This window comes from Monodon monoceros, unplaced genomic scaffold, assembly GCF_005190385.1.
Source record: "Monodon monoceros isolate NGI ecotype Baffin Bay Population unplaced genomic scaffold, NGI_Narwhal_1 Super_Scaffold_11, whole genome shotgun sequence".
Taxonomy (NCBI): domain Eukaryota; kingdom Metazoa; phylum Chordata; class Mammalia; order Artiodactyla; family Monodontidae; genus Monodon; species Monodon monoceros.
In genome coordinates, this window is record NW_021703767.1 from 106926328 (window position 1) to 106944759 (window position 18432).

At 37.6% G+C, this 18432-nt stretch overlaps 1 protein-coding gene across 7 annotated transcripts in view; it reads right to left on the minus strand.

The window, feature by feature from the left end:
* Nucleotides 1-18432, minus strand: part of LEKR1 (leucine, glutamate and lysine rich 1) — a 269467-nt gene that overhangs the window by 13049 nt on the left and 237986 nt on the right. For all 7 annotated transcript variants that reach the window (XM_029214726.1, XM_029214723.1, XM_029214721.1 and 4 more), the window contains 2 exons: nt 8503-8664; nt 4673-4972 (listed from right to left, as the gene is read on the minus strand). In XM_029214726.1, coding sequence (XP_029070559.1) covers nt 4673-4972; nt 8503-8664 — 462 coding nt within the window. The remainder of the gene's footprint in view (nt 1-4672; nt 4973-8502; nt 8665-18432) is intronic.

Consider the following 18432-nt stretch of genomic DNA (forward strand, 5'->3'; position numbering starts at 1 on the left):
GCACTATTTACCATAGCCAGGACATAGAAGCAACCTAAATGTCCATCAACAGAGGAATGGATAAGGAAGATATGGTGTATGTATACAATGGAATATTACTCAGCCATTAAAAGGAATGAAATTGGGTCATTTGTAGAGACGTGGATGGACCTAGAGACTGTCATATGGAGTGAAGTATGTCAGAAAGAGAAAAACAAATATTGTATATTAATGCATATTATGTGGAATCTAGAAAAATGGTATAGATGACCTTATTTGCAAAACAGAAATAAAGACAGAGATGTACAGAACAAACGTATGGATGCCAAGGGGGATGGTGGGGTGGGATGAATTGGGAGATGGGGATTGACATATATACATGATACTATGTATAAAATAGATAACTAATGAGAACATACTGTATAGCACAGGGAACCCTACTCAGTGCTCTGTGGTGACCTATTAAATGGGAAGGAAATCCGAAAAAGAGGGAATATATGTATACGTATAGCTGATTCACTTTGCTGCACAGTAGAAACTAACATAACATTGAAAAGCAACTATACTCCAATAAAAAAAAAACATTTTAATTAAAAGACCCCAATTATCAGTATCCAGAGGTCTTTTCTTCTGAGCTAGCTCATTTCGCCACAGAAGGCTCCTCCAATTTCCTGGATATTGATAGATAAGCCTGGTTGTCTGTGTTTTGGAAAGTGAGTGGGTTTTAGGGACTGGGACGTCTCACCCTATAATACACAGACCTTCAGTCCAGCTCTTGCCTTATCCCATATTCTGCTGTTGTGTATCCTCAAGACCAAAGCCTCTTTCATTCAGTTTTTCTAGAGTGTAAACCTTTGGTATCCTGCCAGGATGGTAGGTGGGGGCCGCTTGGGGGTTAGAGAGGGCATCTAAGCATCTATTTGCTCCTTTTACAATAATTCAAACAGCCCTGTTTTCAGATCCACTCTTCTCTCCCTCTTTCAGAGGTATCTGGTGTCCTCAATTCCTGAGCCTTTCCAGTGTCATGTCACGTGATTGGGTTTGCTCCTTTTAGGATTCCGCGTACTCCCACACTCTCCACAGGCATTAGGTTTCAATAGCCGTAGCCTGCTGATTACCTCTCATCCATACCTTACTTTCCATTTTCCAAAATTTAGTCAATGTCTTTTTCATCTAGTGTCACCTCCTTTCTTGTTCTTTTTTCCTTATGGATTTATTCACTTTTTATTAACTTACTGTCATTTTAGTGGTGTTTGGCATGGAAGCAGAGATAAACATATGCATTCAATTCTCCATGTTTAACCAAGAGCAATCCCTCCTATTTTTGAATCTTCCATTTTCATCAAATAGCTGCAGGAAGTAGTAGAATTTAAAACTTCTGCCCCTTATGTTTTCCTTATCTATACTTTTAAGACAACAAAAATATTGAACTCTCTGTACTGGCTTTCCTTTGATAGTTGTACATGAACTGTTTTTTCAGATTTACCACGTTCTTCCTCTGGATCACAAGGCCCCTAACATCGGGGCCACACTGTCTTGATAGGACTCATACAGAGCTAGTAGGAAGGAAAACTGGCAGCAAGAAGCATGTGATATATTTTAACCTGACTTTAAATGATAATGTCCTATTCTCTAACATATTATGTTTCTTTTCTGACTTGCTACTTTTTTTTTTTTAATGTTCCAATTTTTATGTCTGTGTCTTTGCCCTATATAGAATTTCAGGAACCCCCTTTTCACATTTACATTTCCCATACAGTTCTACTTCCCATTTTCTTTCTTCTTATTGACCTGCACCTTTTGTTGCCTCACCTTCTTGACCCTTGTCGCCTCACCTTCTTGACCCTTGTCTCTGTGGCAGCTCTCCACTAATCCCTGCTCCATGCAGGAATGTCCATTTTGCCCTTTAGAGGCTATGGCTTTCCTCCTATCCTTGAGAACTTTCTTTATACAATTAAAAACAAAGTTCTATCTATTCTCTGGCCTCTTGAATGAGAGCAGGGCTTTCCTCCCCTTAATTAGCTTCCTTATTAGACCATTAATTTATCTTCTTTTTAATGGGAATTTGTTCTCCACTTAAATGAAGCTTTTTTTTTCTCCAGAACCTGAGAAATTTCAAGTGTCTGGAATGCATGGTCACAAAAAAGTAGTGCTTTTCACTTTACCTGTTAACAACCTTGATTCTTTCTTGCTCATAACTCCTATCACTTTTATTAGCTCATTTCCTATTTTTATAAGAATATTCTGGACTTTAGCATTCTTAACCAGAGAAGCAGCCTTAATTATTTACTCTTACAGTTCAGCTGTAATTATTTAACTTCTAAGGGACACCCTAACACCAACCTCATGAGAGGCCTTGAGCCAGAGGCATCCAGCTAAGCCCCACATTCAGATCCCTGACACTCAGAAACTATGAGATAATAGATGTTGTTTGAAGTACTGATTTTGATGACAATTTGTTATGCAACAATAGAAAACTAATGCAAGTCCTTATGGCCAATTTTTTAGCTTTTAGTCTGTGAGTTTTATATGAGAAGTTTCTTTTTAGGCCATTCCTTCCTCTGGATGTCAATTTAATTGCTCACGTAATATTTTCTGTAAATTCCTCTTTGAAAGCAGGGAATGGCAGTTGCCAGTCTTGTTCATAATTGCATATTGATGATTAGCACAGTGCCTGGCACTTGAATAGTTGCCTATTGTATATTTACTGGATTTGACCCTTCAGTCTTTTTCTACATGTCCTAGTTTATAAGTTACTCGTCACTTTCCATATTGCCATTTCTTTTGGGGATTTAGGAGTTAGAAAACCTGCTGGTCTAGTAACTTTGAGTTTTTTCTCCTTTAATCTGCTGTCCCTCCTCCTCTTGAACTTCAACACTGCTGTCTCATTTGAAGCATCACCTCTCTCCTTCTCCAGCAGAGCTGAATCCATGTGTGCTCGCTCTTGCCACTCCTGCCTGGACTGGTGGAGCAGCTCCCTTTTTCAAGGGAGGCTGTGCTGCTGTGTTCCAACAGGAGACACTCAATCACGTAACACCCTAACCATCTGGTGGAGTAAGCACTAGTGTGTTTGTTGTTATTCTAAAAGTGAGAGAGAGAGAGAGAGAGAGAGAGAGACAGTGTGTGTGTGTGTGTGTGTGTGTGTGTGTGTGTGTGTGTGTCCTGGAGATGTTGAGTGCCAAGCCTGAGGTCACTTTGAAATTTGGAAGCAGAATAACTAGAATTCTGGTATCCTAAAAGAGGAAGTATAGAGATTCATGGAGATGAAGTTTGGAGAGTCAAATCTTGGAGATTCATATTTGAATCTTCGCTCCACCATGTTGTGTGACCTTACAAATTATTCAAATATCTTGAGTCAGTTCCTCATCTGTAACATGGAAATAATTCCTACTCTATAGGGTTTTAGGCATTATTCTTGATCCAGTATTCTCTTAATTCTACATTTTAACTTAAAATTTCTTTGCAATAGGTTCACTTCATAATTATAATGATAGCATAAACTTTTAATTTGGGTTGATAATTTAAATACAGGAAGAAAACATGGTATGTTTGTTAACGATCAATATTACTACTAGCACTTTCCTTTTATTCTTTTATTAAGATGCCAATAAAACCCCCCCAAAATTACTCATCACTAACATTCAGAATCTTCCTCCATTTGCCTTTATTTGCTATACTGTCATAAATGGGATCAAATATTCTAATGTGACAATATTCTAATTCTTGGCTATTGGAAAATTGCCCCACTGTCTTAATAAATTTGGGCTGCTATAACAAAATACAAGAGGCTGTGTGGTTCAAACAACAAACATTATTTCTCACAGTTTGGGAGGCTGGGAAGTTCAAGAACAAGGTGCCAGCAGATTTGGTGTCTGGTGAGGGCTCGCTTCCTGATTCAAGATGGCCATCCTCTTGCTGTGTCTTCACATGGTGGAAGGGGCGAGGAAGTTTTCTTTCATAAGGGCACTAACCCCATTCAGGAAATTAGTTCATCTCTCAAGATGTAATCACCTCCCACAGACCCACCTCCACACATTATCACGCTGGGGATTAGGTTTCAACATATGAATTTGGGGGGACACACACACACTCATTCCATAGCATCCACCATTTCTAAACTGTTCAGCAGTTCAGAAATAAGATTTTCTTAGGAAAAAAATTTCAAATCGAAATAAGTCTACTCCGGTTTAAATAAAAACACTGCTGAAATAATCATGCATACATAGGAAAGAAGACCACTACATGTAAATTATCTTATAACTTTAGATTGACAGAAAAATAAAACCCTAAAGAACAATTGTTTTTAAAATATATTGTCCAAAATATTAACTTAAGCAGCAAGTACTCTAAAAGTTTCTTTGGCAAAGATTTAATGTCACAACAAATAAGACATAAATTTATAAAGATTTCTAATCTTAGAGGTTTTAAATGGTCATTTGCAACACAGTAGAACTGGCTCAGGAAACCTTAGAGATTATGTAGTTAAATGTATTATTCATTTTACAGAAAAGGAAGCCAGGTCCAGAGAGGTTAAGTGCCTGCCTAGTTAAGGACAGAGCCAGGATATGACCCCAGATCTCTGATTAATAGTCCAGGACTCTTTGCATGACACCAAGCTACCTTTCCTGTTTTGTTTGTTGAAAGAACATGCACTCTTTCACTAATTGCAATGGTACCATCACCTGCTTCTTACCTCTTCCTGGGACTGGTTGAATTGCTGTATCAGTTGTGCTTGTGCCAGCATTGCTCTTTCCAGTTCATCTGACTTCTGTTTCATTTCCTTCCTCAAGTCCTCTGAAACTGAATCATTACTGTCAATTTCCTTCTTCAAGCGTGATTCAAATTCTGCAACCAAATTTTTAAGGTTTTCGATTTCTTTCTCCTTTAACTCAGATTCTTCAGTATATTGAATATGGGATTCATGGAGCTTTTCTTCAAGAGCAGCCACTTTCAGCCTTAGATCTTTAGTAGAGCCTTCAATTAAGTCAGATATCTGTAAGATAAATCTTGCATTAGTTTGTGGGTGATAGTCTCTAGGTATCCACAGAATTCTCGTGGTTTTAAGTGGCTTATTCTAAATAACTGGTGTTCTGATCTGATGAAAACAAATCCTATGACATATATAGGGCTTCAAGATTTTAAAAGTTAAGACTAAAATTTTATTTTTATCAACTAAAATGGAATTGCATTAATCACTTGGGCATACTTGGAAATACATAAATCTCTGTGGCTGAACTGAGCTACCAAGGACAGCTCAAGTCTTGATCAAGTGCCTGTCTGGACTCACTTTAGGGTGGCTTTGGGACCTAGAAATGCCTGATGTTTGGGGATGCATGTAGGAGAGCACCACACCTATAGTCTACTCAAACCATACAAGTTTTCCTTCGATATATTTTTTTTCTTTCTTGAATATGATGACTGGAGGTACCCTAGACACTACACCTTCTATAGAAGCCCTTCCCAACAGAACTTTCTGTGATGATAGAAATATTCTGTGCTGTCCTATATGGTAGCCACTAGCCACATGTGACTATTGATAGTGGTGTGCTGGTAAATGTTTGACAACGGACTCACACATACACACACAAAAGCCAGATTTATATCTAATTTCCATGGTGTGAATACTCTCACCATGGCCAGTTCCAAGCTATGAAGGTGATATCACTGTTCGTTAACTTGGGAAGAAATGCACATAATAGGCTCTCGCTTGTTAGTATGGGCTCTTGTGCATTTGAAACGTGGCGAACATGAGTGAGGAACTCAATTTTCACTTTAATTTTAATTAATTGAAACTTAAGTAGACACATAAGTTACCACATTAGACAGTGCAGTTCTAGACGATACCAGAATACTTAGAAAATATACTGCTTCTGAAGGTGGTACCTCTAGACAAAGAGAGGAAAGAATAACTTGAGAAACTTCTCCTCAAAGTCATGAAATTCTTTAGAAGGGAAAAGATTACTTAATTTTTTCTCCTTAAAAAGCAAAACAAATAACAGAAAACAGACCAGGAAGAGCAAAACTCCTGATGAAACATATCCTTATTATTTATGCTATGGATATTGTCACATAAATATTAGTACAAGAAATCAGCCCATGAAGAATCTGGAAAACATTCATAGACCAAAGTTCCAAGGATTTTGTGAACCATTACTTAAATTATGTATCCAAAATTTGTTTCAAATGTTAAATTTACATTAAGAATAACTTTTACAAGAAATCTATTTACCACATTAGTAATTTTATAAATTAAATTAATATTCCATTTTCTTCAATTAATCCAGGAAGGAAGAGGGCCACTGCTAGGTCTGAACAGTAGTTTCCTTCATCCAGAGGAGAGCTGACACTGAAACAGAGCAGGTTATCCTGGGGAGAGGAGGCTCACATAGCCACAAACATGTTTTGATTTTTTAAAAAGGGAGTCAACATTTTAAAAATCAAGGGACCTCCCTGGTGGCACAGTGGTCAAGAATCCACCTGCCAATGCAGGGTACACGGGTTCGAGCCCTGGTCCAGGAAGATCCCACATGCTGCGGAGCAACTAAGCCCATGCGCTGCAACTACTGAGCCTGTGCTGTAGAGCCCATAAGCCACAGCTACTGAGCCTGTGTGCCACAACTACTGAAACCTGTGCACCTAGCGCCTGTGCTCTGCAACAAGAGAAGCCACTGCAATGAGAAGTCTGCACACCGCAACGAAGAATGGCCCCTGCTCACTGCAACTAGAGAAAGCCCACACACAGCAATGAAGACCCAGTGCAGCCAAAAATAAATAAGTAAATAAAGCTGAATAATATTCCTTTAAAAAAAAATTTAAAAATCAAGAGAATTCACTCACAAAATCTGGACTTACGATTTCTCTTGAAAGACTGTAGCCCTGGTAAGTTGGGGCCTGCCTTTCAGCATTCCCCTGCTGCTGGTCCTGAGCCACCTGGGGACTGCAACAGCAGTCACAAGGTTACGGGAAAAGTGGGGTGGGGGGCAGGAGCCAGGAAGCAAGAGGTCTGTCTAGGATAGAATCTGTCCAGAAGAGGAGGGGCCTAAGGTGAGCCAGGTTACAAGTTCCCAGCGCATACTCCATTGTCCCAAAATGACTTCACTTAACAAAACACAAATTAAGAGATAAAATTACTTTTTAAAAAATTTTTTAAGAGTTTATTTTTTGATGTGGACCATTTTTAAAGTTTTTATTGAATTTGTTACAATATTGCTTCTGTTTTATGTTTTGACTTTTTGGCCCCAAGGCATGTGGGATCTTAGCTCCCTGACCAGGGGTCCAACTCATATTGGAAGTTAAACCCTCTGCATTGGAAGGGGGAGTCTTAACCACTAGACCACCAGGGAAGTCCCCCCAGATGTAAAATTATTAAGAATTTCAAGACAGCATTTGCAGAATGTTAAAACTGAAAGGCCTTTTTGAGTGTGGGGACCTATGGTGCTACACTCACGTGGCTAGCCCTGCCTATCGTTCCCAGTGAGCTACTGAAAAGGCTGTACCATACCCTCTATACACCAAAGTAGCGGCCAGTAAGTCTCATTTAAGGCTAATTTACATAGACTCTTAATGAGTTTATTCAAAAATATGACTTCACCACTGGGTCTTGGTTAATACACACACACACACACACACACACACACACACACACACACATTCTACTCTCAGGTGTTATGAAAACAAGGGAACCTTAACAAAACCTTGTATTATGTTTAGGATGCATTGCTTAAGAAATTATGGGGACTTCCCTGGTGGCACAGTGGTTAAGAATTCGCCTGCCAATGCAGGGGACACGGGTTCGATTCCTGGTCCGGGAAGATCCCACATGCCACGGAGCAACTAAGCCCGTGCGCCACAACTACTAAGTCTGAACTCTAGAGCCCGCAAGCCACAAGTACTAGAGCCCACGTGCCTAGAACCCATGCTCTGCAATAAGAAAAGCCACTGCAATGAGAAGCCCGTGCACCACAATGAAGGGTAGCCCCTGCTCACTGCAACTAGAGAAAGCCTGCGCGCAGCAACAAAGACCCAACGCAGCCAAAAACAAATAAAATAAAGTTAAAATGATACTTTGAAAAAAAGAAATTATGGAGGTGTGATTACATTTAAAAAATATTTCCCTTCATTCAAAAATATTTAGAGTTGAAAATATTTGCCATTAAAGGGGATAGGCTTTAATTGTTGGTAAAATTTTAATTATGTGAAACACCTCATTATCTTTTGTTGGATACTCGAGGTATTGGAACATCTAACCATGCTAATTATTAGTTACATAATTTATGCTGTTTTAAAAATAAGTTTATTTTAGTAGGAAAAAATACCATACATAGCTGGATTGTATGCTTATATAATTTATCTCAGTCATTCATTCTGGAGAATAGCCAAACCATTCTATCTACCTAAAACTAAGGCACAATGACCATGAGAAAATCTACAGGAGTTATAAATATAGTGGTGTCCTTAGGAGGAAATAACCAACATCTACAGTTTCAAACCCATTAAATAATGATGAACATCATAATGACAGACCTTCATTTGTAGTTCTTCTTTTTCTTTCTTACACTTTTGGATTATTTCTTGGTGTTTTTCCTTTTCAATATCGAGTTCCAGTTTAACTTCTTTAAAGAGAAGAGCTTGCTCCTGAAATTCAACTAAATGTTGGGCCCTTTCCTTGGCGAGTTCAGCTTCAACCTAGAAAATAGCATTTAACACACAAATAGAGCCATTTTATCTTAAGATAAGTAAATTAAGCCTATTTTCAGACTCATATTTTTTCTCCCAGTTTTATTCAGATATAATTGACAGTGCTGTATAAGTTTAAGGTGTATAGCATAAAGATTTGACTTACATATATCCTGAAGTTATTATCACAATAAGTTTACTGAACGTCCATCATCTCATATAGATACAAAATTAAAGAAATAGATTTTTTTTCTTGTGATGAGAACTCAGGATCTAATAATTTTAAAAATTCTAATCCTAATATTAATTTTTAAATTCTAATGTTTAAAAACAACCTGACTCAGAACTCGGGCCAGAAAAGTTGACCTTAGGTCAAATAGTGTTACATCCTCTAAGACCATCAAAACCTGTAAAATGAGTAGAGAAGTTAGTACAATATATTATAACAGTTTTCAGAAATACTAAAAGCTTAATCTTCTGTACATTTATGGTGTAAACTCAGTCCTTGCCAGCAACCCTATAAGGAAAAAACAAAAGATTTTGAGGCTCTTACACTAAGTTCTGCTGAAAACTAAGAGTGGATACAAGGAATAAATGTCGATTTTTTAAAAATGGTCCTTTCTTGATAGAGATGAGACAGTTTTGGGGTCAAAGATTATCATTTTAATGCGACTGAGGCCAGAAGGCTGATTGAAGGAAAACATAGTCAGTGATGCCCGTATCCAGATTTTGACTCACATAAAATCACGGTGCTGGAAGGGACCTTAGAAATCCCCTAGTTCGTTTTCTCAAGCTTCCATGAATTGTGGAAGAATAAACAAAGGCTTTGGATTGAGTTTAAATCCTGGCTCTAAATCCTGGCTCTGCCACTCTAGTTGTGTGATCTTAAATTGTGACTGTAACCTCTCCTGATGTGGTTATAACTAATTCCCTTGGGGGTCGTTATGAGGATTATAAATGAGATGAAACATCTGTGTAAAGCTCTTGCACAAGCAGGGATTCAATAGTCAGTGGAGATTATTTCTACACCCTGACTTCAGTCTCTACCGTGGAATTTGCACCAAATCATTGTCTGCTCTGTGCCTCAACACCACCAGAAACCATAATTCACTCCTTCCCCAGCAGGCGTTTCCATTTTCAGATAGCGCTCAGCATTAGGAAGTTTTTCCTTCAGTTGAGCCAGCATCTCTCTCCCCATGGTTTTTAACCATTGGTTTTGGCTCTGTCTACTGGAGCGAGAGAACAAATCTATGAGTCCTGGAGTCATTTAGCCCTGGGAGACTATATAGTGGAGTAGAGAAGGGATCCCAGTGACAGGCTGGCTCGAGATTTACATTGTGCCATGATTATAAATTCTAAGAGGGAGTAAATGCCAGATAACTTGGGAGAAAAACCGTCAAACATGACTTATGGTGACTGTGATTCTCAGGCCACTAAGAGGAGAAGGAGAGAGGTCAACCTGAATTTCTCAAGGGGATACTGAAACTAGGGTACCAGGAAACAGAAAGTTTGCTAAGAAAGTTTTCAGGAAGCCACTTAAATTACATAAAATCCACATAGAAGACTAGTCCCAGTGTGGGGTCTGTGGGATTTATTGCACTGGGTATAGGACTGATCATTTGCGTCAAGGCAAAACAGTTACGTTTATACTCAATGCACGGAGTTATTTTGGCTCTCTCAAAATAAATTTCTGGATTGTTTGGGGGAAAGGATACCGATAATCATTTAGGAACATGATAGAACTGTTCAGGTGTGTTGCTAGCAGATTACAAAAGACAAGGAGGGCCTCAGGGCCCTCAGAAAAAAGAGCAGATGTTCTTCTGAATTCCAGGTACTTGTGTTCACTTGCCTCCTGGTAGCCATTTAGATACATCACAGGTATCTCAAAAAAACTGTCTGAACCAGAGATCTTGATACAATTCCCTCCCCACCTGTTCCTTCCTCAATGCTCCCCATCTCAGGACACAGTACCGTCACCCATCGAGTTATTCAAGTCAGTAACTGGGGTAATCACCTTTCACACTTCTGTCTCCCTTACCCTCCACACTTAATCCAGCACCAAGTCCTGTTCATTTTGCCTCCAAAAGATGCATCGAATCCATCCATTTCTCTACACCTCTACTTCCACCACCCTAGTTGTGGTCACCACCACCTCCTGAGTGGCCTCCTTACTTCTATTCCTGCCTCTCTCCAACACCTGATACACAGCAGAGTGTTCTTCACAAACTATAAATTGGATGATTTTATTCCTTCTTAGTGGTTTTTCAATGCATTAGTATAAAATCCAAACTTCCATACACGATCTTCTACAGGACCACCATCAGCCCATATGACACCTTTGTGTAAATCAAAAAAGCATGCCTTCCTTAGATAAACACAGCCTTGGGCAAGGCACAAGACTTGGTGAGCAGAGCCCAGGCCGGATTCCAGCTCCCTTCTCTCCCTTGGCCTGTGCTATTAGTCACGATGCAAACTGAACAGCATGTATGGCGGCCCTGGACTTCTCCAACCTGACTTTTACTGCCTTTCCCATTTGATTACTGCGCTCCAGCCACACTGGAATAGATAAGTCAAGAACACATGAAAGGAGGAAATCAAATGCAAAACATTCAGAAAACTTCAAGAGTTAATAGCCCACAAGATACCATGACACTATATAAAAAAAAGAGTAAACAAACATTTTTTGAAAAACTCAAGAAAAATTTGTGCCAAGGTACTAAAATATCAAGTGTTCAAAAAAATTTCCTTGTGTGGTTAATTGGTAGAGCCAGAGTTATTTTAGGATAAAAAGACATATTTCAAAATATGGATTCAAATTAAGAGAACAAGGATGTACATAAACTATGTGGGACAGGACAAACGAAATTAGATGACAGAAGGACTTGAGAAGAACTTTTAAAAACAGAAGTTCTTTAAATTTATTATGGGGAAGAGGCCATTTAGCAAATCAGCAGAGTCCCTTGATGAAGAGGAAACAAAGGAAGAGTTCAGGGAAGGAAAGGGGGTGGCTGACTGGTTGAATGAGAAGAATGTTCTGTTCTACCTGTGTCAGGAAGAAAGGAGATCTTCTTGCCCCTGAACTGTTCCTTGGAATGAACTAGTGTAGGTAAGGGGAAGGGGAAAAAGGAAGGAATAGATGGAGGATGGGAAAGAAAAAACACTGTAGATAAAAAGAAGAGTGATTTACTATTTCTGATTTGATTTTTAATTTGCACAACCTGAGAAAGAGAAGCAACGTGATGAGCTTCAGGTGGGATTTCTAAACATTTAAGGAAGCTGCAGTGGGAAGCCAAAAGCCATCTGAATGTGTTGACTCTGTAGCACAGAGAGATGACACTACTGGTTCCTTCACGATCTGAAGAGTCTGAACAAAGTGATGAGCCCACAAACAATGACTTGCTTAAGCTGGTATATTGTCATTGAAAAGATGAATTCATACCAAATCGTCATGTTTACGTTTTTGACATGTTGATAAGAGCTGTTTGTTTAAAGTATCTTAGATGGCAGGACTTATGTTTATGCAAAATAAATGAATTAGGTGATGGTGCATACATATGTTATGAACTGCTTTATACAATAACATAGTAATTTTGAAAATCATGAAAAAATTCTAATCTCTAAAAAACAGCATGAATAATATATGAGTTCAAGAGCTACACAAAAATCAATTATTGTCTGTGTACACATTCCAGATGTTAATTCATCCATATCTTCCTCTAGCTCAAACTCTGTCTCCTCCCTGAAGGCCTTCTGATGACTCCAGAGCATTCTGAGTATGTTGTTTTTTAATTCCTTTTGTATTTGTTGTTGAAATGCATAATTAGAGTTTTATAATATTTGTGTCTAATACTAGTGTGCAAAATGCTATTTTTCCACTAACTATTTTCCAAGTGAGATCTTTGTGGTTGATTTTGATATCATTTTCTAACTGTTCGTGGAGCCAAACACCAAATATAATCACTGATTACTTTGATGATCCCTTTAAAACCAAGGGAGTTTCTGATGTCAAAGTAGAAATCAGACCACTTGTTTATATTTGATGTACATATATCATTAAACAAAATATATCTCCTAAAAATAAATTATACTATTTTCTAAAAGTTTAAAAACAAATACTGGTTGAAAACTAATACTTCAGATTATTTCTAAATTAACCACTGAATAAATATATTATAAAAGTAGATGACTATTCAAATACTAGGCTTTGTATTGTAGTAAAAAAATATGAATGCTAAGGAATCAGACTATGCACTGAAGTCCTGCCAAGAACTGAGTAAGCTGAGGGCGGAAGGAGAGAATGTTCACCAAGTAACAAACAGGCTAGGTGGTATGGTACAGGGCCCTTTTCATCTACTAACTCATTTAATTCTTACAACAACCCTGGAAAGAACATACAATAATTATTATTCCCACTGTCTACAGTAAGAAATAGTCTCAGAGAAATTAAGTGCCTTCACAAAGATCTTAGAGCTACTATGAGGTGGAGAGACACCTGAGTGTCTCTGGTGGACTCCATAGCTCAGCGTGGTGAGTTTTTCCACACAGCCGTCTTCCTACACATCTACATGGCATAGTGGTTAAGAGCATGGACTTGGTATTTATTTAGTTTCAAAATATTGGGGGATTTTTTTCCAGATAACTGTTAATGAATTCTAATTTGATTCCATTGTGGTTAGAGAAAATACTTTGTATGACTTGAATCCTTTTAAATTTATTGAGACATATTTACTCCCAGTATATGATCTACTTTAATAAATGTCCCATGTGCACTGGAGAAGAATGTGTATTCTGCTGTTAAATGGAGGATTCTATACATATCAATTAGGTCATATTTGGTAATAGTGTTTACTGTATCTCTTCAAAATAAATTATTATACTATTTTCCATAGTTTATATCCTTAATGAGTTTTCTGGATATTTTTCTATCAATTATTGAGAGAGGGTTATTGACATCTTTGACTCTAATTATAGATTTGTCTATTTCTCCTTGTAGTTCTATCATTTTTTGCTTAATTTTTAAGTTCTCTTACTAGGTGAAAAACCATTTAGGATTATTATGTCTTCTTGGTGAACCTATCTCTTTACCATTATGAAATGACCTTCTTTATCTTTGGTAATATTCTAAATATTCTGATTTATTTCCCTGAAATCTATTTTGATTGTAATGTAGCTACTTTAGCTTCTTTTGATTTGTTCTAGCATATCTTTTTTCCATCCATTACTTTTAACCTATTTTTAAAAATATTTCTTTATATAAAAGTACATTTCTTATAGGCAACATATAGTAGAGTCTCGCATTTTCATCCAACATGACAATCTCTGTCTTTTAATGGGGGTATTTTGACTAGGGCTTGGCAAACCGCGGTCCACAGACTAAACTCAGCCATGCCCATTTATTTGCATATCATCTATGGCTGCTTTTAAGCTACAATGATGGAGTGGACTGGTTGCAACAGAGGCTGTATGTTCCACAAACCAAAAATATTGTATTTTATTTACTAACTGGACCTTTATAGAAAAAGTTTGCTGACCCTGGTTTAGACCATTTATATTTCATTTGATTATTGATATAATTAGCTTTAAATCTATCTTGCTATGCATTTTCTATTTGGCCCATCTCATTTTTTCCCCTCTTTTTCTGTCTTCTTTTGGATTATTTTTTAAATTCAATTTTATCTCCTTTGCTGGTTTATTAGCTGTAACTCTTTGTTTTTCTATTTTTGTGGTTGGTTTAGAGTTTATAGAATATATTTTTAACTTATTGCAATCTATCTTCTTGTGATATATCACTTCATATATTGTATAAGAAACTAAATATTCTCACCACCACTACCAAAACAACAAAGGTAATTATGTGAAGTGAAGGATATGTTAACTAACCCTATTGTAGTAATTATTTTGCAACACATATATGCGTGTGTCAGATCATCATGTTGTACATACTAAACTTACAGTGTCACATGTCAATAATATCTCTATAAGGCTGGAGGAAAAAGGGGGCTGTGATGGTCGGTTGAGGGATAAAACTAAAATGAAAGGACCCCCTTCTTCCCTTCCTTAGATCTCCTGCCATTGTTCCATACTCGCCAACCCCAACCAAAAGTCAGAGGGTCCAGGAACTATTACTTTCATCCATTCAATTCAGGCTTTGGGGATAGAAAGCAGGGTTTCAAGGGTGTAGAGTGGCCAGAGTGGGGCAAATGAAAGGAATCTGGCTCAACCCATGAGGCAGATGGAGAAATTCTCAGAGAAGGGTAATCTGCCAGGAAGGTACGCCCAGAAGGGTCCACTGTATTTCCCAGCTCATTGTCAGTTTGCCTACCCATTGCCCTATCTCTTGGCCCATCTTTCAACTGAAAACTTGAGGGGATATTTATTTTATTTTCTTTTTTTTTTAGGGATTCATTCTTCCCCTATTGTAGTCAATATGGTTGAGTGGGAATCTGTCCTGCAAGGGTGAGCATGTGACCCAGGTCCAAATGAATCAACATGCCCAGTCTTGCCAGCTGTGGTGATTGGTTCAAGACTAAGAACATGATTCAGTTAGAATCTGACAGCTACAGTGAGTTTTTTGCTAAGAATGCAGAAAAGAGACGGGAGGAGCTACTGTTCCCTTTTTGCCATCAGGAAGGACAACTCTGAGTCTGAAAATGAAACCAATCTGGCAGAAAACCAGCTTGACAGCCCTGAATCCAGCTGTGCCTGAAGGTAGCCCACCACTGAACTTTGCAGTTACGAGAGCCAATAAATTATATTTTCACTTAAAAGAAGAAAGAAAAGAATTTCACAATAGTATACTTCCATCTTTCCCTTCCCAGCTATTGTGATATTGTTGTCATATATTTAGCTTCTACGTGTTATAAATCTCATTAGATTATTAATATTTTAATTTAAATACTCCATTATAATTTAAAGAAATTTAAATGATAAAAATATCATATTTATCCATATTGTTACCGATTCTGGTGTTCTACATTCCTTTGTATAGATCCATATTTCCATCTGGTATAATTTTCCTTCTGAATAAAGGACTTCTTTTTACATTTCTTATAGTGTGGCTGTGCTGGAGATACATTTTTTCTGTTTTTTTCATTCTGAAAAGACCTTTATTTCACCCTCATGTTTGAAAAATATTTTCACTTTGTATAGAATTCTAAGTTGACAGCTCCTACCACCACCCCCTCACCCCTGCCCCACCCTTCTTCTTTCAATACTTTCTGTCCCACTGTCTTCTTGCTTATATTGTTTATGATAAAAAAAATCAGCTCTCACCCTTATCTTTGTTCCTCATATATGTCTTTTATTCTCTGATTGCTTTTAAGATTTTCTTTTTATTAATAATTTTGAGCAATTGGATTATAATGCTTGAGGTGTGCTGAGCTTCTTGAATATGCTTGAGGTTTGCTGAGCTTCTTGAATCTGTGGGTTTATAGTTTTCATCAAATTTTGTTTTTTTTAACTGTTATTTCTTCAAATATTTTTTCTGTCCTCTCCTGTCCTTTGAGGAGTCCAATTATACATATATTAGGCCACTTGAATTTGTCTCACAGCTCACTGATGCCCTTTTTTTGTTCTGAGTCTCTTTTCTATTTTATTTCATTGCATAGTTTCTATTGCTGTGTCTTCAATTTAACTAATCTCTTCTTCTGGAATGCTTAATCTGCCATTAATCCCATCCAGTATACTTTTCATCTCAGACAACTGTAGTTTTCATCTCTATAAATTCAGTTTAGGTCTTTTTTATATCTTCCACATCTCTGCTTAACATGGTCAATTTTTCCTCTAGTTTTTGGACATATGGAATACAGTTAGCATAACTGTTTTAATGTCCTTGTCTGCTAATTCTAACATCTGTGCCTTTCTGAGTCAATTTTTATTTGTTGACCTTTCTTCTCATTTTGAGTCCTATTTTCCTGTTTCCATGCAGGGCAATTTTTGATTGGATGCTAGACATTGTGAATTTTATCTTGTTAAATGCTGGATATTTTTGTATTCTTATAAATATTCTTGAACTCTCTTCTGGGATGTAGTTAAGTTTCTTGGAATCAGCTTGATTTTTTTTAATGCCTTCCTTTTAAAGTTTGTTGAGCAGGACCAGCTCAGCATTTAGTCTAGGGCTAATTATTCCCTACTACTGATGCAAGACCCTTCTGAGAACTCTACCTACTGCCCTATGAATTATAGGTTTTCCAGTCTGGCTGGTGAGAACAGGCATTATTATTGGCCTTGTGTAAGCATTATCTCTGATCCTTTCAGATGGTCTCCCTTGCTCTGGGTAGTTTCCCCATTTATATGCACTGAGCATACATATAATTAATGGGGATTCTTTGTAGACATCCAATATTCTTTCTCTGTGCAGCTGTCTCCTGAGAACACTATCCTGTGAATTCTAGCCACTTAGATTCCCTGCACTCTTCATAAGGTCTCCTCAACTCAGAGAATCTGCCACACTCCACCTGGATTCCCACTCCCTGTACCATGGCCTTAAATTTATTTCAAGGCACTAAGTTAGGGCAATCACAGGGGTTATCTTGTTTGTCTCTTATCTCCAAGAATCACTGTCCTTCATTGCCTGATGTCCAGTGTCTTGAAACCATTGTTTCTATCTTTTCTCCAGTGTTTTAGTTGTTTCAGGAAGGAGGGTAAATCTGGTTCCTGTTAGTCCACCTAAGCCAAATACAGACATTTTGGACTTTGTATTAGCTCTCATTTTTGAAGGGGGTGGGGGTGTTGTATCAGTTCTCATTTCCTGGCTATACAACCTTGGAAAATTACCTAACTTCTCTGAGCTTTATTTTTTTCCATGTGCCAATGGGAATAATAATGTTAGAATGATTAAAATTATATTGATGAAAAACATTTAGCACAAGGCTTGGCATATAGTAAACACTCTAATAATAGAGACTATTTTTATTATGTAGATTAAGGGTTTAAATCAGATGATCTTTGCAGGCTATTCCAGACCTAAAATTTTATGATTTTATTAATTCAATTTTGAAAATTACATGGCATAATTTAAAAAATTAAAGTGTACCCTCAATATTCATTTTAACCATACATTAATTACACATAAATGAAAACTGATATTTTTTAAATGACGACTGTATCTCTGTCAAATTGTATTTTACAAGTTGTTTTTTTAAATTCTATTAACAGTACACTGAGGTACATTAGGAATTATTAGGCCATTTGGCTCTTCCATTTTAAAGAAGAATTTGAGATTTTTTTTGCCTCACCCTTCAATGCTGGAATTATTTCTTGAAGTAAACTTTTTCTCCCTGAGTTTTCACTATAAATCCATTTGCTTAGTCAGGAATTAAGGTTTTGTTTGTTTTAACTACTGGTTTCTCAAAACGCTATGTACTGTTTAAAATGAGGTCAATAGTATAATCCTAAGATGTTCCATAATGTGATATTTTAGTAATAATCTAAGAAAATATTTGGTTGGAATTTGTTTATGGCACTATAAAGTGATAGTCAATGGGTGACTATCACTTATTGTAAGCAGTCTGGCTGTGGGAAATGTTTTAATTACAACAGTTTTTGTTTGTTTGTTTGTTTTTGTTTCCCGGTACGCGGGCCTCTCACTGCTGTGGCCTCTCCCATTGCGGAGCACAGGCTCCGGACGCGCAGGCTCAGCGGCCATGGCTCACGGGCCCAGCCGCTCCACGGCACGTGGGATCCTCCCAGACCGGGGCACGAACCCGTGTCCCCTGCATCGGCAGGCGGACCCTCAACCACTGCGCCACCAGGGAAGCCCTTAATTACAACATTTTA